The sequence below is a fragment of the Megalobrama amblycephala genome, linkage group LG4 (genome assembly GCF_018812025.1).
Source record: "Megalobrama amblycephala isolate DHTTF-2021 linkage group LG4, ASM1881202v1, whole genome shotgun sequence".
Taxonomy (NCBI): Eukaryota; Metazoa; Chordata; class Actinopteri; order Cypriniformes; family Xenocyprididae; genus Megalobrama; species Megalobrama amblycephala.
Genome location: NC_063047.1, coordinates 55052780 through 55079774, shown reverse-complemented (window position 1 = coordinate 55079774; position 26995 = coordinate 55052780). Strand labels below are relative to the sequence as shown.

Genomic DNA, 26995 nt, shown 5'->3' with positions numbered 1-26995 from the left:
TGTGTTACTTGTTTTTGATCAATGTACTCTGTCTCTCAGCCTAAGCAGTTGTTCTGGAACAGTGACTGCACTAAACGCTGTCAGTGTATTGGACGGAATCTGATTCAGTGTGACCCACGACGATGTAAATCAGAGGAGGAATGCGTTCTACGTCACGGTGTGCGAGGATGCTTTGCCCGACGTAACCAGCACTGTGTGGCATCAGGCGGTGGCGTCTTCCGTACTTTCGATGGTGCCTCTCTTCGTTTACCTGCCTCATGTTCCTTTGTTCTTTCAACGATCTGTCACAAGCTGCCAGAGTTATCTTTTCAGCTCATTGCCAATTTTGACAAGTGGAGTACACCCAACCTAACCACCATCTCCCATGCTTACCTCTACATCAATGAGGAGAACATTCTCATCTCGGGAAACACGGTCAAGGTAGGAACACAGAAAATGTACTGCAAATGATGTATGGGACAGGAAATCACTCCGGTGAAGTGGTGTACAATTTCCTAGGAGAATTTAAAGGAAAACAAATGGTATTTTAAAATGAACTCTCGAGGCCCTCAAGGTCCACTGTCCTGCAGAGTTGACCTGCAACCCTAATAAAACACACCTGAATAAGCTAATCAAGTTCTTTAAGATTACTTAGGGTGGGTCTCAATCAGCTCCCTAGTTCAGTAGTCAGGGCACTGATCAGGGAGTCTGCCATTTTAAGGGCTGTACTTTAAATAACATTATAAGTAATGTCAGAAAGATATCAGTTCTGCTGTTGTTCATAAATACCAGTTGTCATGCTGTACAATGAGGACGTTGTCATGTCACCAGAAATAGAGTCATCAGTGTCCCAATGTGTAGTGAGCCAGTGTCCTTTACTGTCCTTACCAGTGCCTTAAATTGTGAATGCAATATACTGATTCACAAGCTTGGGAGCTGATTGAGATGCACCCTAAAACATTGTCCACCTTATTTTTAACGTAAGAACAGGCACGGCCATTTTAAATTTAAAGGAATAGTTCACCCAAAAATGAAATGTTGTCATCATTTACTCACCCTCATGTTGTTCCAAACCTGCATGAGTTTCTTTCTTCTGTTGAGCACAAGTCTGTTGTTGTATCTGTTGAAGATATTTTAAAGAATGTTGGTAACCAGAAAGTTGACAGTATTTTTTTTCCTAATATGGAATCAATGGCTACCGTCAACCAAAGTTCTTTAAAATATTTTCAACAGATACAACAACAGACTTTTGTGTTCAACAGAAAAAAGAAGCTCAGATGGGTGTGGAACAATATGAGTAAATGATGACAACATTTTCATTTTTGGGTGAACTATCCCTTTAATGTGTCTGGCTTCTGGTGTCATCCGCTTCCAATTATTTTTAACTGTACAAAACAGCTTAGTATGCTGCTTAATATTGCAAACTGGTATTTCTTACTATATTATTAATGTATTGTCATAATTATAACACTGTAGTGCAATTTTTACAAAAAAAGGTGGAAAGGCAGAGTTTGATCAAAACTGACCTCGAGCCCGAGGGCTGAGAAATCTTGCTTTAGAGGATGAGTTGTGAGATTGCCTTTTTTATAGGTTGACTATGAATTTATTATAATGGTTAAGATATTACATGTTTCCAAGCTAAATGCTGAGTCTTTTTCTCTTTTACCTCAGGTAAATGGTACGCCTGTGTCCGTACCTTTTGTCACCGGTCTAATGACAAGAGTATCCACATCAGAAGGATTCCTAGTGATTGACACTCCTCAGGACATCCAGGTGCGTTATAACCGATTCAACACCCTCAGCATTACGATGGGCCCACGGCTGCAGAACAAGGTGTGTGGACTGTGTGGGAACTTCAACGGGGACCCCACTGATGATTATATCACCTCTCGTGGAAAACCTGCCGTCAGTGCACTGGAGCTCGCTCAGAGCTGGAAAACCAATGGCATGCAGAACAGGTTAGAAAAAAAAAGAGTCCTGTTATATTTACCACTATTTTCTAATAAATTTCATTCTGTCCTTTTTTTGTTGCAAATAATTTTTTATTCTTCATTGCTTGCCTGTAGTTGTGATGAGACACAGTATGTGGCCCTGGCTCAGTCCTGTGATAATACAGCAGTATCAGAGCTCCAGGGGGAGGACAACTGTCTGAAACTCACAGATTTGAAAGGTTTCTTCCAGCCCTGCCATGGTCTGCTGGACCCTCACCCCTTCTACCAGTCTTGCTACATGGATGGTTGCTACAACCACCGTAAGGCCCAGGTGTGCGGCTCCATGGCCGCCTACGCTGAGGCCTGCCGTTCTTTCGGCACACTTACCACCAAATGGATCGCCCAGGAAAACTGCTGTAAGGGGACGCTGCCACCTACAGGATAAGAGGGAGAAGTGTAGGAAGTGAAAGGCAGCAAGGCTCATTTTTAGAGCAAGGCTCATATAAATATATATATACAGTACAGTCCAAAAGTTTGGAACCACTAAGATTTTTAATGTTTTTAAAAGAAGTTTCGTCTGCTCACCAAGGCTACATTTATTTAATTAAAAATACAGTAAAAAACAGTAATATTGTGAAATATTATTACAATTTAAAATAACTGTGTACTATTTAAATATATTTGACAAAGTAATTTATTCCTGTGATGCAAAGCTGAATTTTCAGCATCGTTACTCCAGTCTTCAGTGTCACATGATCCTTCAGAAATCATTCTAATATGCTGATTTGCTGCTCAATAAACATTTATGATTATTTTCAATGTTGAAAACAGTTGTGTACTTTTTTTTCAGGATTCCTTGATGAATAGAAAGTTCAAAAGAACAGCATTTATCTGAAATACAAAGCTTCTGTAGCATTATACACTACCATTCAAAAGTTTGGGGTCAGTAAGATTTTTTATTTTTATTTTTTTGAAAAGAAATTAAAGAAATGAATACTTTTATTCAGCAAGGATGCATTAAATCAATCAAAAGTGGCAGTAAAGACATTTATAATGTTACAAAAGATTAGATTTCAGATAAACACTGTTCTTTAGAACTTTCTATTCGAATATCATCGAATAATCCTGAAAAAAAATTCAGCTTTGCCATCACAGGAATAAATTACTTTGTCAAATATATTCAAATAGAAAACAGTTATTTTAAATTGTAATAATATTTCACAATATTACTGTTTTTTACTCTATTTTTAATTAAATAAATGTAGCCTTGGTGAGCAGACGAAACTTCTTTTAAAAACATTAAAAATCTTAATGGTTCCAAACTTTTGGAGGCTTACAAGACTATCATAAATCATTCTCACAATTTTGAAAAAACAAAAATATTGTCTAAGAAACTTTACGAATTAGCAGATGGATATATGGATAACTTTACTTGTTTTAATGTAAATGACTGGGTGTGTGTGAGTGTGCGTGTGTGTGTGTGCGTGCGCGTGTGTGTGTTTCTGTGTGCTAACTTTGTAACTGGACCTGTCTTTAGCAGAATGGATCTATGACCCCTGTGCAGGAGAGATCTGCTCTAACAACACATGTGAGCAGGAGAATGGAGGAGATCTGTGTGGCTGTCCTGAGCTACCTAGCACTGACATTAGTGAGTAAAACAAATCATATTGTAGCAGAACACCATATATATCCTTTTTGAAATTATTATTATTATTGCTCATACTCAAACGCTACGTATTAAACCCAGGCACATAAACCATCCTGCACTAGTTACCTTTTATGTTATAGTAGAGGGTTAACTGCTAATTTATTAAAAAGTCACATTAAGAATTGGTATGAAATATTGAAGAAACATTTAAACGACAATACAGAACATTTTGTTCTTGTGATGTAGGTGAAGATGACATCATCCAGGCAGAGGTGACCTGTAAACATGCTCAGATGGAGGTCTCTATCTCTAAGTGCCGTCTGTTCCAGTTGGGCTTTGAGAGAGAGGATGTACGAATTAACGACCAGCACTGTGCTGGTATTGAGGGAGAGGATTTCATCTCTTTCCATATCAACAATACCAAGGGACATTGTGGCTCTATTGTACAGGTGAACAAATCTCTCATTAACAACTGTTCAAGAGCAGACTGTCTCAATTTAGACAGTCCCAGTGGTTCACCTTGTGAGAGAATGGAATGTACTGGTCCTAGTAAAGAAAATGTACTGTTCCATTTCATGTGAATGGAACAGTGCATTTTCCTTACCAGGACCAGTACGTTCAATTACATGCGAATACACAGATTTGTATAAAGAAAAGACATTTGAACAACAGCTTAGACCAGCTAACCAGCTTTGGTTTAATATATATTTATTTCAACAAGGTGCAGTATTTATAGACTGTCCATCAAAACCTAGTCAGCTGCCTACCTTAATGTTTTTTGGCATCATAAACATACTCATAATGCAATGGCAGCTAGTACTTGGTGGAATAATTTTACTTACTGAGAAAGCTTTTTTTGGCCAACAACTGAGGTAATTTTATGCAAATCCTATATGCTGTCTTACAAAGAGTTCAATGAGTAGTTTCCATCCACTATGGTGGAAATTGATCTATTTTTTGAGTACTTAATAGTATAACTGAAAATAGTTCCATGTGATTGCAGTGCATTATTTAACCGTGTGATGCATGCTTTTACGCTTATTTGATAAAATAATCAGTCTGAGCCGTTTATAATAATATTATAAATTATAACCTTATTTGAGTCTCTCATGCTGGTCACATAAAGAAGGCTATTTGTGTTGTTCATGAGAGACTGCCTACAGTATGAAGCCATCCATGTAATTCAAATCTCAATGAGTTAAAGTTAATCTTATGCTTTGATAAATATCCCAGATTTTAAAGATAAAACAGTCCTCAATGCTCCACTGTATAAGAGTATTAAATGTGTACTAGTACCGAAATTATTCAGGTTGGTACAAAATAAATCATGAAATTGCTTTCCAAAAATATTTTCATATGTTTTTCAAGAAAGATCTTGTGCTACTATACTTTTTTTTTCTTTTTTTTCTCAGATTTATAGCAGATAAACTCATATTCTTCTCATTATAGTTTTGCTTTTCATAATCTAATTTTCATTATATGCTTGCTTAATGTGCTGTCTGCTTGGCTGACTGTTATTTTTTGTGGAAAGGTAATTAAATTCACTGTAACTTTATCTGTGTGTGTGTGTCTGTTTGTGTATTTGTCCAGTCAAATGGAACACACATTATGTACAAGAACACGGTGTGGATCGAGAGTGTGAACAACACAGGGAATGTAGTGACACGTGATAAGACGATCAATGTGGAATTTTCTTGTGCTTATGAACTGGACATCAAGATCTCTCTGGAGACAGTACTGAAGCCAATGCTCAGGTTAGCTTTCACACCTGCACACCATACATAAAACTACCACTGTATTACCTTTAATAATTACCACTGTGTAATACCAGTATGTTGGTATTTGAAGTACCTCAGAGTACTAAATACTATAAATACTGGAAAATATGCATATAATAATCATAATGTACCATGGTTTATATAACATTATCATGGTAGGCTATTTTTCATCCATGTAGCAAGGTACCTGTATATCCGCATTTATTATAATTAATAACAAACACATCTAACAAAAGTAAATTACATAAAATCAAATTATATGCACTTTAACATTCTACAGTTGGATGCTCCAGATATAGGACAAATGAAAAAGATAACTTTTCCCCCTTTCTTTCTGTTGTTCACAGTGTAATAAATCTCACACTGCCAACCCAAGAGGGCAACTTCATCACAAAAATGGCCCTGTATAAAAACGCTTCATACCGACACCCGTACCGCGAGGGAGAGGTTGTGCTGAGCACCAGGGATGTTCTGTTTGTGGGGGTGTTTGTGGAAGGAGCAGATGATAAACAGCTTATTCTCATTGTTAACATGTGCTGGGCTACACCATCTCGTTACAGCAGCGATCGCCTTCGTTACATTATTATAGAGAGAGGGTAAGGAAATAGCCTATGAAAATAATCTTACACAAACTGTGCTTAACACTGAACATATTTTGATACATATTTAACAGAATAGCATTTAAATACTGCACAAATTTTCGCAAAGGACTACACACCCACATACATACCAGTGAGTTCACAGCTCTCACATCACATAACTGTAATTCCAGGTGTCCTAATATCAAGGATAACACTATAGGCATGGCTGAGAATGGTGTGTCCCTCACATGCCGCTTCCACGTCACCGTCTTTAAGTTTATTGGCGATTATGATGAGGTGCATTTGCACTGTGACGTCTCTCTGTGTGACTCAGAGACCAACACCTGCAAAGTGGTGAGAGCTTGTTCACACACACATACAGACAAACACCTTTTTATTTTATTTTTAGTTGTCTTGAAATTTATAACATAAGAGACAATGGTAAAAGGGGTTGGTACATGATGTGCCTCTAAACAAAGACAAACCTGATTTAGAGTAGGTTTTTTGTGATGTTTTACATCTTGTTCATCTCTCCATCAATCATTTTGAAGAACTACTATTTTTTTGATTCATAATAACTTTCATGCTTTTGCAGAATTGTCCTCATAACAAACGAAGTTATACAGATTACAGTCAGCATAAAGAACAGATCCTGTCAGTGGGACCAATCAGAAGAAGAGGTATAAAGTATATTTCAGATTTGTGCATGAATGCATGTCCTGTGTGTGTGTGTGTGTGTGTGTGTGTGTGTGTGTGTGTGTGTGTGTGTGTGTGTGTGTGTGTGTGTGTGTGTGTGTGTGTGTGTGTGAGGAATATGTTTGTTGTTTAAGATAGTAATAGTGAAGGCAAAATAAGATGTGGGTGTAAAAAATGGCTGTTTTGTGTATGTGCATATTAGCAAGGTGATTACAACTATAAAAGTGTGTGTGGGGTGGGGGTGGGGGTTCAGGTATATCCTGTGTTATAGGTACAAAATGTCCGCACATTTGCCATTTGCCATGTCCCCAGAAGATGGCAATATCCAAAATCCTTGTCCCTGTGGGGACATTTTTTGTTCCCATTAAAGAAAACTAAGTGATGTTTTTTGAATGCAGAAAATTTTCTGTAATGGGTAGGTTTAAGGTTTGGGGATAGAATATACAGTTTGTACATTATAAAAATCATTATGTCTATGGAATGTCCCCATAAAACATGAAAACCCAATGTGTGTGTTTCAGATTCAGACTGGTGTGAAGAGGATAATGGTGGCTGTGAGCAGATCTGCACTAGTCAAGTAACAGGCGCTGTGTGCAGCTGCGTGACAGGAATGCTGCAAAGAGATGGGAAGAGCTGCCGAGGTGAAATGCACACACACACACACACACACACACACACACACACACACACACACACACACACACACACACATTTAAAAGTACTGTATTAACATTTTTAATAGGTGGATGTTGTCCAGTGGCTTTTGGATTATTGAAGAAAAGCAGCTCTGTGACCAAAAAAAGTTTCTTATACATTTTGTTCATTATGATAATCTTTTAAAATGAACACAACTTTTAGGAATTTTGAAACCTAAACACAATAACCAGAAGTAAAAAGCTAAACATACCACGACTTCGGTGTCACCACCGTTAAAGGATTAGTTCACTTTGAAAAATATTTTCCTGATAATTTACACAACCCCGTGTCATACAAGATGTTCTTGTACATGTATCTTGTACATGTCTTACATGTCTTTCTTTCTTCAGTCGAAAAGAAATTAAGATTTTTGATGAAAATATTCCAGGATTATTCTCCTTATAGTGGACTTCAATGGCCTCCAAACGGTTGAAGGTCAAAATTACAGTTTCAGTGCAGCTTCAAACGGCTTTAAACGATACCAGACGAGGAATAAGGGTCTTATCTAGTGAAACGATCGGTCATTTTCGAATTTTTTTTAAAATGTATATGCTTTATAAACACAAATGATCGCCTTGCGTGCTTCCGCTTTCCGTATTCTTCAAAAAGCTTACGCTGTATGTCCTAGGCCTTCCCTATTCTACTTACGGAACAAACGCAGTGCCAGTTCTGATTTTTCCATAAGTAGAATAGGGAATGCATAGGACATACAGCGTAAGCTTTTTGAAGACTACGAAAGTGCGGTTTTGGCAGAAGCACGTGCAAGACGATCATTTGTGTTTATAAAGCATATACAGTTGTATTTTTTCGAAAATGGCCGATTGTTTCGCTAGATAAGACCATTATTCCTCGTCTGGTATCGTTTAAAGCCCTTTGAAGCTGCACTGAAACTGTAATTTTGACCTTCAACCTTTGTAGGCCATTGAAGTCCACTATAAGGAGAAAAATCCTGGAATGTTTTCATCAAAAACCTTCATTTCTTTTCGACTGAAGAAAGAAAGACATGAACATCTTGGATGACATGGGGGTGAGTAAATTATCAGGAAAATTTTATTTGAAAGTGAACTAATCCTTTAAGCTTCTGATTCATCCAGTCTTTATTTAAAAACATATTCCCTTAAAGTTTGAGTTAGAATAGTTTGCAAGAACGTGCTTATGAATGCAACAAGAATGTGTACTAGTGAGTAATAGTTCCTATTAGGTATGATTACATTTAATGTCTCCGACAACCTCTGTAGTCCCACTTGTTAGCAACCGCCTAAATATTATCCCATATGCAAAAAATTTTTTACTGGGCCCAAACAAGTGCAGCGAAGAGGCAAAATTTACTGTTCACTGTACCATACCAAACAAATTGCTTCACAAAGGACATTTTTACTACAGGGGTTGCATCTTTTAGCGAAACGTGTGAATTAATTTGGCACAATGCTAACAGTCATGGGTTTTCTTTAGTGGCTAGCTGTTCAGTGTACATTGGTTAATCTTTACTGAGGTGCACTGTAGGATGGAATGAGTGTACTTTAAGTGTATATTAGTCAGTTTAGACGCCATATTGAATTTAACACAGATGAAAACGATACTGTGAGGGATAGACTTGCAGCCTTTACAATGGCACGCACTTTATTTTTTTTTATTGAATTTTTGTAAACTGAAAGGTTTTTTTTCTTTTAGGAAAAACATTTTATCAGCTGAATAATCGGATTGTTTATAAACAACAGTACAATCCATTGAACACACTTTATTCTATCCCTCACAGCCTCATTTTCATTCCTGTCAAAAATTTAATATGGCGCTACCCTGAATAAGGTCTATAGGGGTTTGATTTAACTTGTAGTAGTAGACAAAGTAACTTGCAGGGATATGTTTTGTAGTTCTGCCAGACACAGACAGAACTTTCTCGTATTAAAGGTTGTTTCTGATCAACATACAGTAGTGGATTTTTCTAAATCAGAATCATTTGATGAATGATTCAAAGACTCACTCATAAAGACATATTTTGTCCCTGAATGAATTAGTGTGTTTGAACAAATCGGTTGATTGATTGAGTCACTGACCTGTAGTAAATCGCTGAAAACCCCCCACCACTAAGTTTAGCCAATCGAATTAAAGAACCGTAGCTAACTTTAGTATGTTTAATTGAGGAACAGTTTCCTTTACCAGAGGTTTGTCATTATACTGCTGTTTGTCTACACTTTTGTACACTACACTCACACAAATAGATCCTCTGAGTATTAAATGTCAGCAGCATCACCCTTAGACATCACTATTTTAGCTGTTCAGCTTCTCTGTACTGTAACTTTAAACCAAAGTAAGTCTTGTGCATTCTTCATGACTTGACCATGACGTCTCTTTACACACAACTCTCATTGTAAACTCCTTGACCCTCCGTTCTCACGAATCTCTTGTCTCTCTTTCCCTGTCTCAACAGTCACCAGTATGAGTACTGACCTTCAACCCCTGCTTCTTCTGGCAGCTGCTGTTGTAAGCATTAACATCTTACTGCAAACACACACCTCAATTTTGTTCTCTTAACACCCACCAAGCAAGGCCAAGGGAGAGAGAGGCGTATAAAGACAAAAGAGTGAAGCAAAACAGCCAGTGAGGGGATATGCATGTGATGCATCAGCAGCCCTGCAGTGAAGACCACCTCTGAGCAGTTCCCTTCAGCGAAGTGAAAACTGTGATCAAATACAACCAAGTGATCCTTCACCAGCTGGATATCTCAGACATAAAACAACGTGCTTCGGTCCAACATAAATACATGACACCCTTCAGACCCTGAAAGAATCCAACTCTTTTCTTTTGCGCAACATCTAAACGCCATAAACCAAAAAAGAGAGAAACTGTCACTTTGAAATGTAGTGATAGAGAGACAGCTACTGAATATTTCACAGCCACTAATGACAGATTAGCAAGTATTACTTATTAGATGATGAGTTTTCCTGAGAATCACTGAAGAGTGAGAGCACATGTTGCAAGAATGGATGATAATTCTCAACACGTTATGTTGTTTTTGTTTTTTATTTAGTTGATTTGATGAAATGCATATCCTCTCCTGCTTTAATTCTCAATATGCCATTTTGTTTGTTATTTAAATCCCTTTTTTGCCATACTAAAGTAATGCTGAGATCAAAATGCCAATCAACGTTTGCATTGCTTTGCATTCCTGTGGATACAAATGAGTGAATAGCGTTCAGTACCAACACACAAATGTTCTTGAGTAGCCAACTTTTAAAGCATCACTTATTTAAGCTGTATATAGTAGGCCATGTTTGATGGATGTGAACACTTTTGCCCTGTACAATAAATACTCAAATGTACTGTATGAATCACTGACATAAAGTGATTTTTTAGAATCATCAATTCCATTTGCAATTTAGTCTGGCAATATCACCCATACTTGACTTGATGATGATATTAATGAAAGATTCAAGGACTGTTTCTAATCACTTCCCTCATGACTCCACACAGCTGAACTATACTTCATTTCCTGTAGGTTTGGGACAGCCATAACACCATGGTAACTTATGTAGTCAGCTGTAGTCACTTATGTAGTCAAGTGACCGAACCCTTGATGTCCATAATTACTGTAACAATGTTTTCTTATTCTAGGGGTTGTTTGTTGGTTTGTTTGTTTTTAATCCGATATGATTTATTTGAGAATAAAGTGAGCAATTCACATTGATTCTGCTTCTATTCATAGTGCATTAGTCATGGCTTCTGCAGCAAGCCAAAGATAGAGAGCGCGCGAGAGAGAACGATCCGCGTTGCTATGGCGACCGCTTGGGAGGCGGTTCCTTAAATCCCGACTTGAGAAAAGCACATATTGGATCAGGACCTGTGCTGGTATGCTGTCACTCCAACCAACTGATCGAGTCCTTAACACCGAGCCCGTATGATTTTCTGTTGGATCTTGAAGTAGCGCGTGGTAATTGGGCAAATACAGGAATATTTTGCTGGTCACTCGGGAGGATGAACTGGAATTCCGCTGGTAAGGATCTTAAGGGTTGTGCGGGGAGGCTCTAGCGCAGGATTAAACATGTGACATAACTTACCCACATCAGCTAAGCTTACTATTAGCAACCCTGTCTATTGATGATTATATCGTTCAGTTAATTTTATTAGACCACCAGCCGTTTTCAAAGGCAGTTTTCCATAGTCAGCGTTAATGAGTGGGCAGTAAATGCAGTGTTTATAGTAACTGCTGTATCCTACAGTAACAGTCTCTGTTTGACTCACGCTCAGATTGCGTCCACTGCGTTAATAGGTAGCAGTGCATTACTTGATTACTCTGACTTTAGCCAATGCGCATTCCTTCATTCCCCATGATTCAGTTCTCTCCTGAAATTGACATCACTACAGACACTATTCGTCGTCGTCGTCGTCATCATCGTCGTCATCATCATATTCTACTTCTGCTTCATATTTACCATCATCTTTACTGTCATTATTTTCACCTTAATTTTCTTCCTTATCTGCATCAAGTTTTTTTTTATCATATTTTCATTAGCTTCTTTTTCCACTTCCAAGTAAAAAACAAGCAAAACAATAAAACAAAACAATAATAATAATATGTTTTTAGGACGTACAACGTATCCAGTATTCATCCAGTACCAAGGTATTATTATTTTTTTTTTAATTGCTTACACACTAAAAGTGGTACTTGAGGCCCACTCAGTGAAACCATTTACTCATGTACCTAATCTTCAGACCAAGTCTGCCTGCAAAACTGCAGTCACATTATCTGCTTTACAATTTGCAATTGTAAAACAAACTTTTTGCAAAATGCTAAACACAGTTCCCTACATTAGACACATCAAACAAAACTAACAGCTCTTGTGTTTCATTTGGGAAACACTAGTATTTAAATGGAGCACTCAATTACCAATTACCTACAATGATTATGTGTGAAAACACACATAATTCGTTCACTTAGAAATCAAAACTCTTTATTTTGAGAAAGAAATAATTTGTTTACCCTCTTGCATTTCTGTTTATAGTGTAAATATATCTAATTTGATCATATTTCTATAGTGCTTTATACAATACAGGTTGTTTCAAATCAGCTTCACAATAGTTACAAATTAAAATTCTGCTGGGTCAGGTGGGACATGCCACAAATGTAAATTATTTCATGTGGGACATGCCACAGATGTAAATTAACTGAGTAATTCACTATTTTGTAGAGGGTGTCAAAATTACAATTTTCACCTGAAATTTTGAGCCAATTGACATGGGTTTAAAAAGGACTTTAGAAAGATGGCAGCTTCATTATTTTATTTTTCCACAGAGATTGGTAGGTCTATTAGTAAAATCTGTTGACTTCAGCAATATTTGTTTCATTATATGCCAACGATGACAGTTTAGAAATAGAAAAAGCACTTCTTGTCTTCTTTTTTGTGTTTTTGCCTCAAGTTTGCATGTCCGTAACTCAAGAAGTATTAAATATACAGTATCTTAATATACTTTTAGATTCTGGTTCTTAACAAACTTTCCTTTTGGTATCTTCATTTTAAAGGCCCTCGATGGTTCATGGTTGGTTTTTAGATTCTGATGGTTCACCAGAATCTAAAAGGATATTAAGATATCTTTAATACTTCTTGAGTTACAGGCATGCAAACACAAGTGCTTTTTACCATTTTGTCGCCGTTGACATAATGAAACAAAGATTGCTAAAGTCAACAGATTTTACTAGAAGACCTACCAATCACTGTGTAAAAATAAAATAATGATGCTGCCATCTTTCTAAAGTCATTTTTAAACCCCTGTAAACTGGCTCAGAATCTCAGGTGAAAATTATCATTTTGACCCCGCTCTACAAAATAGTGGATTACTCAGTAAATATACGTCTGTGACATTTAATATTTTGGCTTTCATCACTATTTATGTTTGTCTTTCTACAGAAAAAAAAAAAAAACATTTAAAAAAAATTCTAAAATTTTAGCCAATTTGACATGGAATGACCCTGCTGTAGAGCGGCTCTAACAAGCCAATAGTGTGTCATTATTCAGCTCAAGTCAGTTCAGTGTTGATTCAGTTCAGTTCAACTGTAATCTGATATCATTATTACCATCTAATATAATCTTTGTTTTATCCATTAATCATAAATGACTGTACTCATCCTATTTGTTTTCCTGAGTTTGTAAATTATAGTAATTATGAAGGGGTACAGTTAGTGTTAGGTTTAGGGTTGAGGGAATATTTTGTAGCTATAATTGCCATACAATAGGTCTGCATTTGATTGTATAATTTATTGTATGTTGCAGCTGTTATTTCATATTTCATAAGATTTAAAAGCAATATAATTTTGCCTTACACAATTTTCATACATAAAACTTAAAAAGTTTTGTAAAGACTTGTAAAGACTGTAATGTGACAAGTTATTTTTGTTTTTGTGAGAGACTTTTGGTGTGTCTTCAGCCATTTCCTGAAGGTTGTGGAAGTCTTTGAAATGGTCATCTTTTTCTTCATTTCTCTTTTTGTCTAACTAAATTTATAATGTTTTTGAATTATAACATTGATCATCAATCTTTTGAGCCTCAGTGTACATTAGGCTACCTGCTAGTAACTGTAGTTGACTGTTGTCCTACTTGCGCACAACTGATACTGAAAGATGAGACAAGTCACGTTTATCATGTTGTCTTTGTGTTTGCATGAGCAAGACAAAAAAAGCAGTTTCCCTAAGTGTTCCAACTTCTATAGCCTAATATAGATTATTTGCTGAGGCTGAAAATTTTGCACACGATCTCTGATATAAAAAGCATTAGTCTGACTGAGGTTAGTCTTCTTTAGCTTTGTTTCTAGTAGACTGTGTTTGTCTTTGTGACAGTTTGGCTCTCTCCACCTTGGGGCTGATTTCTCTTCACATCTTGATCATGTCTCCAGTCTACTCACCTCCCAAATACACCACTGGCTCCACCCTCTTAAGCCCATACAGTTCCTATGACCCCTGCGATCCCACCCTGGGATATATTGTCCGAGGTCAACCCCAGCTTTCCAGGTATGCTCCTTCCACCTCACGCTACCTGAACCCCAGCCCTTGCCTCGCCCGAGGTGTCCCGTTCTTTCCTCAGGAGCCTGAACGTGGGCAAGCTGCACCCCATTCTGAGTCCCACATTGGCCGCCGGAGTGAAAGCTACAGTAGGATGCAGGTTAAAGGTCAGATTCCCCGAATTAATTGGCAAAGGGGCCGTTCGCCTACAAGAACTGGACATATCTGCACATCTCCCCTATCAAGGCAACGCAGGTCGGTCAGTCAGTCAGACCTGATGCGGGAGCTCGCCACACTGGAGATCTGTGACCAAGGAGCAGTGGAGAGAGGAGTGTACACAGTCAAAGAGAGTATGATCAGGGGACGGACAGATTACTCAGGGCCTCTCTACTGGAGCTCAGAGGTGAGTTTGATTATGTTTTTACACTGACAATAAACTTTTAAATACTGGGTTCAACACTACTTAAGCTCAATCGACAGCATTTGTGGCATAATGTTGATTACCACAAAAACTACTTTTGACTTTCTTGGCAGCCAGTTCTGACTTGCATTGAAAAAAGGACAGCAAGTTAATGATATATTGATAAACTTTTATTATTGCCAGTGCTCAAAGTGGGCCGGTGCGCACCGGTACACAGTACCGGCACTTCTATATTCGAATCTTTAGCGTACCTTCACTTTTTCTTGCGCACCGGCATTTCTCACATGTTGCCGGTACTTTGCCACTCAGAGTCAAAGCGTCAGCTCAAGCAGACAGGGCCGTCGCTAATGGGGCGAAAGTTGGTGACAACACAGCCGCCACCCCCCTGCAAACCGAGGAGGAACCCCCTGGAACACGATTTTAACTAAGGGGGCCCAGCAACAACCTGCACTGGGAGTAGTAAAAAATAATATTGATTGATTGATTCCTGTCTGTGTGTTCTATGTCAATAGACACTAAACCATTTTTATATGGTTTTGTGAGCATTGGATTGTTCATTTTGAAGATCATTTTATAAAAGCTCTTACAATAACTCTTTCAGTAACATGTAGGCTATGATATTTGAACTGTAAAGCTGTTTAAATCATTTGGCATGGGCAATTCTGGTCTTGGAGGGCCACTGTCCGGCAGAGTTTAGATCCATCTCAAATCAAACACATCTACTGTGGTTAGAGTCAAGGACCGGACTTGCCAACCCCTGGTTTATGTTGTTGCATTTTCTTGGTGACAAAGTTGTAAAATTAGATTAACTTTAGACAGAAAAGATCAATAAGCAATTTCTCACAGTAAAATCATGTCAGCATTCATATGGTGTATGTCTTGTGGTTATACTATTGAAACAAAGAGTATTTTAATGTCTATGGAATGTAACAGCCTCACTGTAACTAAGATTTTTTTTATAAAGAAAATCAGGGAGGACTGGAAATTATTTTTTTGTCATAAGCAGCATTGTGCCTCAAATAGATTCGATTGAACTTATAGTGTATTCATATTCCTTTGATCATCTTTACTGTCAGTATATTACTATCATCTCAGTTCAGAAGTACTTTGTGCCACGATATTGATTTAATGCTAGACCACATTTGGATTACTGATAGCATATAAAGTATGAGCTTGTAGGCTGACACTCTCACACCTTCACTTCACACACCTTCACTGCAAGCACACTTGAGGATAAATTAGAACAATCAACACCACACTGCCCTAAGTCTGTGTAATAGTACATCGATGTAAGCACACACATACAAACATTGGTCCTTATGAGTTATACACTTAAGCCATTTTTATCACTGTCAGTTGTGATAAAATGGATATTACATTTTAATAAAATATTCAATGTATTTCTTATGCTACAATAGGTATTATGTTACAATGATGCATCATGACTAGAATAAACACGTTTGGTCCGACAAAGTGAGGCACAGCTCTAATTACTGACACCACTATTAGCCCTGTAATACTCATATTTACTCACTAGAGTGCGCTGTTTGCCTCTAATTAAAGTTGCTGTGAATAGTGCTGTATTTAGTGGGGAACAGCAATAAGTATCTTTGGTAATAGGTAAGATATGAAAAAAAAATATGCACATGCATTGTAGTACATAAATGTGAAAGAACCAATGGAAAGTACATGAACGATTGGTTTCATTTAATTTTTTATCAAAAAAGTAAGAAACTCAATGTTGTAAACTTGAGTATTTTCTTTAAACACATGCCCTCAAGAAAAGATTTCAAAGGTGTACTTAGTATTTTTTTTCTGCAGGCTGTTACTGGCTGTTACAGATATTCACATTTTTATACATAAGCAAATGCAATTATATTAGAATGGATTTGTTATGGCCACACAACAAACCATACAATAACTAATCCTTGATCAGGTCTCATAGACTCTGGCCTACCATAAACATCTTCAGATTACAACTGGATTCGAGGTTACAACTGGTTCAGAGATTATTCATTTATCAGCTGACATTGTGCCACAATGATTGCTCTCATAGTGGGCCAGAGGTCTGTACAGTGCTGAATATAATTACTTGTTCACAGTAGCAAACCTGTATATCAGCACAATTTCATGTGGTTAGCTTGGACTTTGTCATTGTCAGGCCTATAGCATATTGTCAGCCAAATCAGGGTTATAAAAATGTGCAGTACCAGGTGCAGTTCTGCTGAACTCTGACTTAAGCTTATTTTCGTTCCCACTCTCCTCCGGTCATAACATAACTAGATGCTTTGAAAGTTAAAGTTAATCACCTTTTTTTTTTTTTTTTTTTTTTTTTTTACACATTTTTCAAACATCAATAGATTTCACTGCGCCAGAATGTATAGTTTTGGTTTTGTTTCTCTTCTTCATTTCATTCCCATGTCTTGTGGTCTTGGGAGAGGCTGTAAAAGAGATTCAGCGGTGTCTTTATGACCTGTCTTAATCCTCATATGTTGACATTAAAGGTTTGTTGCCTGCCGTGTGTGTTTAGGTTACATAAGTCTCTACAAATGGGTTCAGTGTTATTGTAAGGATAAGCAGAGAGCTGAAGTACTTGTACAAAGTGATACAGCTCAGCATAATCTTATCAAATTAGTCTATTATTAAGCTTTGTTATTTTGTGTTATATTTTAAGAGTCATTATTTAATCATTTTACATTTACATTTAATCATTTAGCTGACACTTTTATCCAAAGCAACTTACAAATGAGAACATTTGAAGCAATCAAACCAACAATAGTGCAACAATGTGCAAGTGTTGTGACTAGTCCCAGTTATTCTAGCACAAGACATGTAGCAATGTTTTTGTTTGTTTGTTTGTTTGTTTTTTATACAAACAAAACAGATATATAGAATAGTAAGTGTTAGTATTAATGGGTCAAGTGCTGAGTAAAAACATGCGTCTTCAGCCGTTTCTTGAAAATGGCTAAAGACTCAGCAGCTCGGGTTGAGTTAGGCAGGTTATTCCACCAGCTTGGAACAGTCAAGGTAAAGATCAGTAAAAGTGATGTTGTGCCTCTTTGGGATGGCACCACAAGGTGCGGTTCACTTGCAGAACGGAAGTTCTGGAGGGCACATACAGTAGGTCTGAATTAGTGAGTTTAGGTATAGGGGTGCAGAGCCAGTGGTTGTTCTTTAGGCAAACATCAGTGCCTTGAATTTGATACAAGCAGCAATTGGCAACCAGTACAAATTTATGAAGTGAGGTGTGACTTGCTCTCTCTTTGGCTCATTAAAGACCACTCTTGCTGCAGTATTGTGGATCAGTTGCAGAGGTTTGACAGTGCATGCTGGAAGGCATGCAAAGTGAGCATTACCAATAGTCCAGTTGGGATAGAACAAGAGTTTGGACAAGGAGTTGTGTAGCATGCTCTGATAGAAAGGGCCTGATCTTCCTAATGTTGTGTAAGACAAATCTGCAGGACCAAGCAGTTCTAGCAGTTTTATTGTAAGTTAGTTCTAAATTATTTTAAGATATCAGTTCTGAATGTTCCCTTTCTTAAGGCACCCACACACTACAAGATAATTGGGCCAATTCTGCCCTTCTGACAATCATAGGAAAATCACGATTATCTTGATTAGATCATCTTATTCGATTTTCCTGTATAATGATGTGTGTTAAGAGTTATTGAATCTGCTTGAAAGAACGTCTGGGCCACACCGATCTTAAACCATAAATATCCAACATGTTGAATATTTACGATCAGAAATCCTGTTGTGTGTGGGGAACCCCGAGGACCAATGCGCACACTCTGTACTGTAGGTTCTCATGTGGAACAAAATGGTACCAATAAGTCGCCTCTAAAAAGAGTTGGAGTTCTTTCAAAGCCCCCCTGCCAGTTGCGGTGGGCAAAGAGAAATGTTTGTGTGTTGTGTTGCCACATGTAAATGTTGTAATAAATGCAAAACCAAACATATCTCAGTATCAGAGCTCTTTTCTACCTTAAATTCTATTGCATGACATAAGCAAAACCCCTCCTATGGACAGTGTTTGAAGAGCGTGAGCTCCGTGCAACTCAGTATGAAGGGCAAGAACGTTCCCGTGCTCCAAGCCGTGAACCAATCTCCTGCCCAGTCTATGTTGAGCAGCGCATTCCCGCCAACTGGTGCACTGCCTCTGCCACAACAGTCTCTGCTCCACATTCAGATAGCCCTTCATCACAGGCGCTTTCTGAAATTCACTTTTGAAGGAGTCATATCAGTTTAAAGTCTTGCCATTTGGACTGGCTTTGGCTCCCTGCACATTCACAAAGTGCATAAATGCAGTGCTTGCCCCCTTGAGACATTTGCATTTTGAATTATCTGGACTACTAGCTCATCATTGCCAAGTCATGCGAGGTGCTGGAGAACCACAAAAACTTTTTGTGCATTTGGCTTGTCTTGGCCTGTCAGTTAACATGCAGAAGAGCAGCCTTCAGCCTTCTCAGTCCATCACTTTCCTGGGAAGACTGTCAGCGGAACAGATTCAGACCATTTTCAATTATTTGACCATGTTTCAGCTGGGCAGAGCCATTCCCCTAAAACCTTTCCAGAGATTGTTGGGAATAATGGCTGCTGCAGCCTCAGTTTGTCACCTGGGAATTCTGTATACGAGGTCACTACAGCTCTGGCTGAAAGATCGCGTTCCATGGAGAGGTGGAAGGTGGGGAGAATGCATGTACTGGTGCATGTGCCACGATACGTTGTCTCCCTGGTTCGACAGGACCTTGTACAATCAGGGGATCAGCATGGGCAGGGTGGTCAGATGGAAAGTGATCACCGCCCTATGCAACAGCAGACTGGCATTTGGAGTTTGGTTGACTGGCCAAAAGCAGTGGCATATAAACACCCTGGAGATGAAGTCTGGGCAGACCAGCGGCTGCTCTCAATAAGAGCAGTTCATATACTGGGCAGGTTGAACTGTGGGGTGGACATACTGTCCAGATGGGGTGTTGTGACTGGAGAGTGGAGGCTGCACCCAAAAAAGGTGTGCCTAATATGGTCAACCTCTTTGCCACAGAATGCTCACTGCCCTCTGTTCTTTTCTCTGTCGAACAGCCCCTTGGACAGGGACGCGTTGTCGAGCAGCTGGCTCATAATACAAAAATATTCATCCCTTCCAGTGAAGATATTGCTGCTAGTGCTACAGAAAATCAAGGAAGAAAGAGAAACCTTGTTACTGGTAGCCCAAGTGGCCCAACCAGCCATGGTTTCCGGAGTTGATGGACCTGCTCCGGACCAAGCCCCACCATGGCCCATTCCGCTGAGGAGAGACCTCCTGTCTCAGGCTGGGGACACCATCTGGCATCCCAGGCCAGACCTATGGGATTTGCATGTGTGTCAGATCAGCACAGCATGAGCCCGGTAGATGTTTCGCAGAGAGTGCTGAACACAATAGCGGAGACAAGAGCTCCTTCAAATATGGGGTTGTACGCTCTGAAGTGGAAAGTGTTCTCAGCTTGGTGTGCAGTCAAGAACGAGAGACACGTGTTCCATATCGGTGATCCTGGCTTTATTGCAGGACCGGCTAGATGCGGGAAGCTCGCCTTCTACATTGAAAGTATATGTGACAGCTATAGCTGCCTTTCATACCACTACTGAGTGGTCTTTCAGTTGGCAAGCATGCTCTAATAGCAGGCTTTCTGCAGGGCACGAGGTGATTGACTCCTCCCTGCCCTCGTTTGATGCCAGCCTAGGACTTGTCTTTAGTACTCAGCGCTGTCAAGCCCGCCCTTCGAACTGCTTGAAAGTGCTCTCGTTTAAGACAGCACTGCTGCTCGCACTAGCATGTGGGAAACGAATAGGAGATATGCAACTCTCTCTGTTAATAGTGTTTGTATGGAGTTCGGGACGAATGACTATATGGTGAGGCTTACGCCTAGGCACAGTTATACGCCCAAAGTGCTCTCAACTCAGTGCTCTCTGTTCAGATCACAGGTTATAACAATCGTGTCAATGCCTGCTGTGCCCTGTTCACATGCTGCATGCTTTTGTGGACAGAACTGGCTCAATTTGCCTGTCGGAGCAGCTATTTATCTGCTATGGGGCCACTAAGAAATGCTATCCGGTGTCAAAGCAAAGGCTTTCGCACTGGATAGCCGAAGCCATCTGCTTGGCTTATGCTTCTCAGGAGGCAGACTGCCCTATAGGTGTTCACATCCACTCCACTAGGAGCTTGGCTTCATCTTGAGCTTGGTCAAAAGGTATGTCTATTCAGGACATTGGCTTAGAAGCGGGATAGTCTTTGCAGAATACTTTAGCTGGATTCTATAACCTCAAAATATCTTCTTTTGCACCACACGTTTTGTCTGCACAACAGTTTAATGAGCTGCCATTGGATGACTGAAAACAAACAACAATCATCTCGTGCCTCGCTTAGTGTATAATGACAGGGCTCCAGCTGCCTGCCAGATTTTGTGCATTCTACACTCATGATGGTATATAATAATAATCCACTTGTCAGAGCTGCTAAAATATTTGTTAACCCACTTGTCAAAGCTGTTTATGTCTTAAGCGCACCAATTATATTATTGTTGCTTCAATCACCTCCCACACTGTCTAATGCTGTGACTTTGGCACTGTGTTGAGCGGTGCTGAAGGCGCCGGCGCCGTCTTGGCCATCTGCCAACGGCCTGGTGGAGTGTTTCAGCTAGGTCTGGTCAGTAATCTGGGGAGGCATGGCAGTTTCTTACTGCTCATACTCACCTGAGTCATGAGCTATGTATATATTCACTCCCATTCAGCTATTTCTATTAGATTTGGGGTAGTGTTTTAGTGCTTTGTTTTTACACGGCAGGGATTTTATACGTTCCCCAATGTGTTAGCATTTGATACACTGTCGAGAGACCGACCTCAAAAGGGAATGTCTTGTGTTAGCTTTTGACGCAATGTCGAGAGACCGACCTCGAAAGGGAATGTCTTTTGTTAGCTTTTGACGCAGTGTCGAGAGACCGACCTTGAAAGGGAATGTCTTGGGTTACTCACATAACCATGGTTCTCTGAAAGAAGGGAAAGAGACACTGCATAAGATGCCATGCAAAAACCTTTAAATATGTTATCGTTCAGTCAAAAGATTCAAAGACAGTAGCATTCAGAGCAGACTTAAATAGTGGCCAGGCCTTCCTGCGCTTAAGTGCCATTGGCTTTCACTAAGAATGAAACCACAATGTGGAAATGAAACCAAAAAGTGGAAATGTGCAGTTATCTCAAGTACTTATCTATTTCTAATTGACCTGACCCATATAACATTTGTTGATCTAACATCAGTCAAACTATAGTAGTCAGTAGGGCTGTGATGGTGGCAATCAACTGGTGGTTTTGCGGTGTTTGGTCTGGGGGTTCATCATTCCATATCTGTATTAATGCGCTGTTCACCGTTCATGCGAGGCACAGACACAAACATTTGGGAACACAGAAACTTCTTGTTAATGCTATCATGTGATAATGCTATCTCTCTCTCTCTGTCACTAGTTCAATTAATGTGTCTGAAATTAAATGTTTCTGATTTAAAGCGTGCAGAATGCTAGAGCCATTGCCCAAAAAAAAAAAAAAAAAAATCCCCACATTGGATGGTTTCTTTGCCATGCTCTTCATTCAAATCGTGCAATCGTTTTTCTGGGAAAATGAGTAGCCCTCTCTCTTGTCTTTAATGTCTTCATATTTCTCCCGATATTCCAAAGCAACTAACAGTTATAGTGAAAGTTTGGAAGAGCAATCTTATCTTCTGCAAGAGCAAGACATTTATATTTGGTGTTGCATTGCCTGCTATGGCCAATACAAATATAGCTACTTGAGTTCCTTGCCTTGCCTAATGAATACAAACTGCGAAAAAATCTTATATGAGGAAAGATGAAGACTCAAAAAACAAGCAATATTTCTGAAGTCTATGAAAAAAATTGTAAAATTCACTAATAAACACTTATAAAGACAGATCTCAAGACAGAATACAAAGCCGACATATGCCTTAATCCAAATGCATGGACTCGTGTAATCCTCATTTGGCAAGAATCCAAATTTTTCCCTATTCGCCAAATAACATTTAGCTTATAAACTTATTTATATTGCAAACAAAGCTTTGTACTTAACTCGTGTTCCAATATCCACATAAGATGCCATTTTTATTTTTTTTTCATACCACCACTGATGTAAGTTGATGACATTATTGCTATCACTAAAGAAATAATAATCAAATGATATGTCAGTAGATAGATTTATTCACATTAAAAAATATAATTTTTACTTGAATAAAACTGGTTAATGTCATTTTCACGAATACGGTGAAAATGATACAGGTATTATCACATGGCAAATTGTAATATATTTTACAACGTATATATCATTAGTGATATAATGTTAATGTAATTGAACTCAAAATAAGAATCTTATGTTTACCTTAAAATGTACAGTACTAATATGCCGCAAACCGCAACCAAAGAACACTTTAAGCATTCACAGTAACAAAAAGTTAAGACTATTAAAGAAAAATACCACTGTTGCGGAGATGAAATATGTGTTTAACTGTTTGTAATGTATGGCTTTAAAGTCATGCCACTGAGTTGCAGAGGTGATCCATTTATAATTTTGTTTTTGTTACAGTTTCTGAAGAAAATGTTGTCAGACTGCAACTCAAGGTCTATGACATTAGATTCTCTCTGTGTGTGTTTGTGTGTGTGTGTGTGTTTAACCATATTTTGGGGACAAATTTGTTCTTAGAAGTGAGCTAAACCTGACAATACCTCCTTTTGGGGACATCCTTGTTTGTAAAAACAGCATAAAAATAAAGTAAATACAGATTTGTTTGTTTAAAAAAAAAAAAAAAATTGTTAGGGTATGGACGGTCATAGTATTTTTAACTAGCTGCATATTGAGACAATTGAAGTCTATCCAATGTCTGTGCAATTTAATTTGTGTGTGTGTGTCTGTTATAAAGAGAAAGGTGGAGTGCAAGAGATAAATGTTAAATGAGTTCTTAAGTAGAACATCATAGTTCAGTCATTGGGAGAGTCTTATACTGATGCCACTCCTTTCACTCTCCCACGTCAAGTCAAAGCATGTGGTCGGTTCAGGTTCAGCATGTGTTAGGTACATATTTTTACACATACATACACATAATAGACATAAGATACACTCCCATACGAACTAAGAAACACTCAGCAATACGCCTGTGGTTTGTGATTGAAATTGGGAACACATACTCTGTCCTGCATTCCAAATCACACACGAATCACCTCCCGGGATCTGTGCCGATCTCTCACCATGACAACCAAACATGTCTGCACAAGTCACCAGAATGAGTCAACTCTTCTTGTGAGCTTCATAAAAGGACTGGGCAAAAAAGTGACAGGGAATATTATGTTGCCTGGGTATCACTATGTGAATTTGCAGCTTCCTGCGTGGCAGGAACATTGATCTTTGTCCTGTCTTAGATCAAGAACATATAATGCCTGGGTTATGTTTCAATCCAAAATCAAAAGAAATAATTAGGAACTGCATTACACAAAAACAACATAAAGCCTATATTTAGGACTATAAAGATGCTTTAATGTATTTTTTTCATGACAATTAGGTGTTCCCCCTTTTTTATTTGTAATTGCAATGGTAGTATTTTTTTATAACTATATTACAACAATGAGAAATTATCATTGAAAAAGTAGGTATTACAACTAATCAACAAAAATAATAATAATCAATAATAATGGTCCAATAGTAATATTTGTGTTAAGTAGTAATTTTTTTAATTCACCAAGGACGCATTAAATTGTGACAGTAAAAACTAAATAATTCAAATAAAAATAATTCTTTTTCAAATATATGCTGTTCTTTTGACATTTCTATTCATCAAAAAATGTATTACTGTTTCCAAAAAAGCTCAACTGTTTTCAACATTGATAATAATAAGAAATGTTTCTTGAGCAGCAAATCAGCATATTAGAATGATTTCTGAAGGATCATGTAACACTGAAAACTGGAGTAATGATGCAGAAAATACAGCTTTGCCATCACATGAATAAATTACAATTGAAAATATATTCAAATAGAAAACAATTATTTAAATTGTAATAATATTTCATAGCATTACATTTTTTACTGTATTTATTAAATTAAGGCTTGGTGAGTGAGACTTTTAAAAGAAATCTTACCGTCTGTGCTAAAAATCTGTGATTTTAATATGAACTCAAACATTTCTCATCAAATCCTGACAAGACCAATTCTAACATTTATTTGATAGCTCTAGCTCTATATGCCAACAAATGTTTCAGTGAAACATCTGTGATAGAGTTGATACTTAAAATATTACTGAGTTCCATTATGTCTACTAAGCACTGAGGAGAGCTATTAAATTTTCCTCTGGCTTTCTTCTGCTATTAATAATTGGCTCTAGACTAGACTGTTTTACTGCTTTTGATGTTTAATGAAAATGTTCCAAGTTTCGCAGAATGCTTGTTGCACAGAACTCATGTTAAACACCAAGTCAATGACCCATTACTTCCTCTAAACCCTTTTTTTACCTACAGAAATGTACTATACTTAGAAGCCTTACTTTCCAAAATGTGACAGCTGAAAGCTCTATACAATATAATTTACTTGACTCAGCTCCCTGTGGTATAGAAGTCATTTTGTCAGCTCCATTATTAGTAGAGCAGAGGTCATAATATATGTAAAGGCTTTTGTCATAAGGTTTTTATTAGTGAAGGACTGAAAATTTGCACACATACAATTTAAAGGATTGTAAAGCAGTAAAGATCATGCTTATTACTTATGGCCCGGATAAGATGGTTTATTGCCAGAAAGAGCAACTATGTACTTTCATCTAAATTAGTGTCAAGGCCGTTTGACTTATTTTGGCCCACAGTAAGAGCAGGTCTAGGGCCAGCTGTGTATTTGGTTTGGAATGAGCCATTTGAAGTGACAGTACAAGACTTCCCCTGATAAATTCCAGAGACAATGAGACTTCTTACAGGCTGCACAGGCTGAGGAAAGCCATGGCTTGAATCACGTAGGCTTACTACAAATAAAGCCCCACTTATAGTTCTACAAAATGCAACAGCCTAAATGTCTAGAATTAGATTTAATGATCATGTGCATCTCCATGCATGACAATTTTTCACCACATGACTTTATAGGCACAGTATAGAATTAGATTTTAAATTCAGCGTAAAATGTAAACCAATTACCATTTGCGTTCCAAAAACTCCAAAAACCTCAGCAGGATGCCTTCAAGGGAATCTAAACAGTCAATGCTGTCAGATTCATTTCATTTTGCTATCATAAATAAAGATACAAATGCAATGCTAGATTATGTTTCCGGTCTAAGATTTGATTGGCTCAGATGAAGGGATGTGATGAGATAATCTGGAGATCCAGATAATCTGGAGATGAACTCCTCAATCTGTGATGAGGAGTTCATCTCATCTCACTCACATTCCACACAATCCAGTAGCTTTCTGTACTCTCTGGCTTGCGCTATAGAACATTCCTGCCAGATTCTTGACATGCCATGTGTCTGGGTGAGGTAAGTTAAGAGCATCATCATAGCTCATCATTTGATCATCTGGTTGTATGTGTTGAGCAACAACTCAGCAACAACCTTCTCCTTTTGTGTGGTGTATGAAAAATCTTTAAAAAAATCCTCCCATTTGTTGGCATCATACCTAAAAATATTGATATATGTACCTGATTAGAATTACAGCTTTATATGATTCAAAGTATAATGTTAGAAGATTTACTGTAATTGCTGTAATAGAATTATATATATATAAAAAAAAACCAATAGCCCACATTTCTAGGGATGCACCATATATTGGTACTAAAACTATTATCAGGCAATATTAGAGTTTTAAAGTATTGGTTCATTAATGTTAGTAAATATTTTTGCACAAAAACATTTTGTGTCATTCTGATCCTCTGTCAGAAACATTCCGTTTTAGTGCTGTGTCTCCTTTAAGACTTGTCAGCAAACTGCCATTGTTACGATTGGCTAATATTGCTCTAGGAAAGCCATCAATGGCCCCTTCTATAGAGTGGTGTCAGAACCCAGAAGACTAATTCACCACTGGTTCCTTCGAGATTTTCCTATGGAATTTTATAATGGGGTTTTTCAATTTATGTGTAAAATAAAGTCTGTGGTAAACATTATTTGACTATACTTTGACATTTTGTTCTATGACATAAATTATACACACCCATAGAGAAATTTTGTGAATTTCGTGAATTTTTGTAAGTATCTTTTTTTATAAGTAACTAGATAAGATCGCTT

The 26995-nt window shown here is 38.0% G+C and overlaps 2 protein-coding genes across 3 annotated transcripts in view; both read left to right on the top strand.

The window, feature by feature from the left end:
• LOC125267966 (tubulin-specific chaperone cofactor E-like protein) overlaps positions 1-10634 on the top strand; it is a 47175-nt gene extending 36541 nt beyond the window's left edge. For both annotated transcript variants that reach the window (XM_048190076.1, XM_048190074.1), the window contains 11 exons: positions 40-420; positions 1651-1937; positions 2046-2326; positions 3448-3558; positions 3805-4007; positions 5149-5312; positions 5684-5932; positions 6109-6271; positions 6513-6597; positions 7135-7254; positions 9738-10634. In XM_048190076.1, coding sequence (XP_048046033.1) covers positions 40-420; positions 1651-1937; positions 2046-2326; positions 3448-3558; positions 3805-4007; positions 5149-5312; positions 5684-5932; positions 6109-6271; positions 6513-6597; positions 7135-7254; positions 9738-9841 — 2148 coding nt within the window. In that variant the 3' untranslated portion in view covers positions 9842-10634. The remainder of the gene's footprint in view (positions 1-39; positions 421-1650; positions 1938-2045; positions 2327-3447; positions 3559-3804; positions 4008-5148; positions 5313-5683; positions 5933-6108; positions 6272-6512; positions 6598-7134; positions 7255-9737) is intronic.
• A 471-nt stretch (positions 10635-11105) lies between these two features.
• Positions 11106-26995, top strand: part of usp2b (ubiquitin specific peptidase 2b) — a 55276-nt gene continuing 39386 nt past the window's right edge. The window contains exons 1-2 of the mRNA XM_048190080.1: positions 11106-11300; positions 14139-14703. Of these exons, the coding sequence (XP_048046037.1) occupies positions 14185-14703 (519 nt within the window). The 5' untranslated portion in view covers positions 11106-11300; positions 14139-14184. The remainder of the gene's footprint in view (positions 11301-14138; positions 14704-26995) is intronic.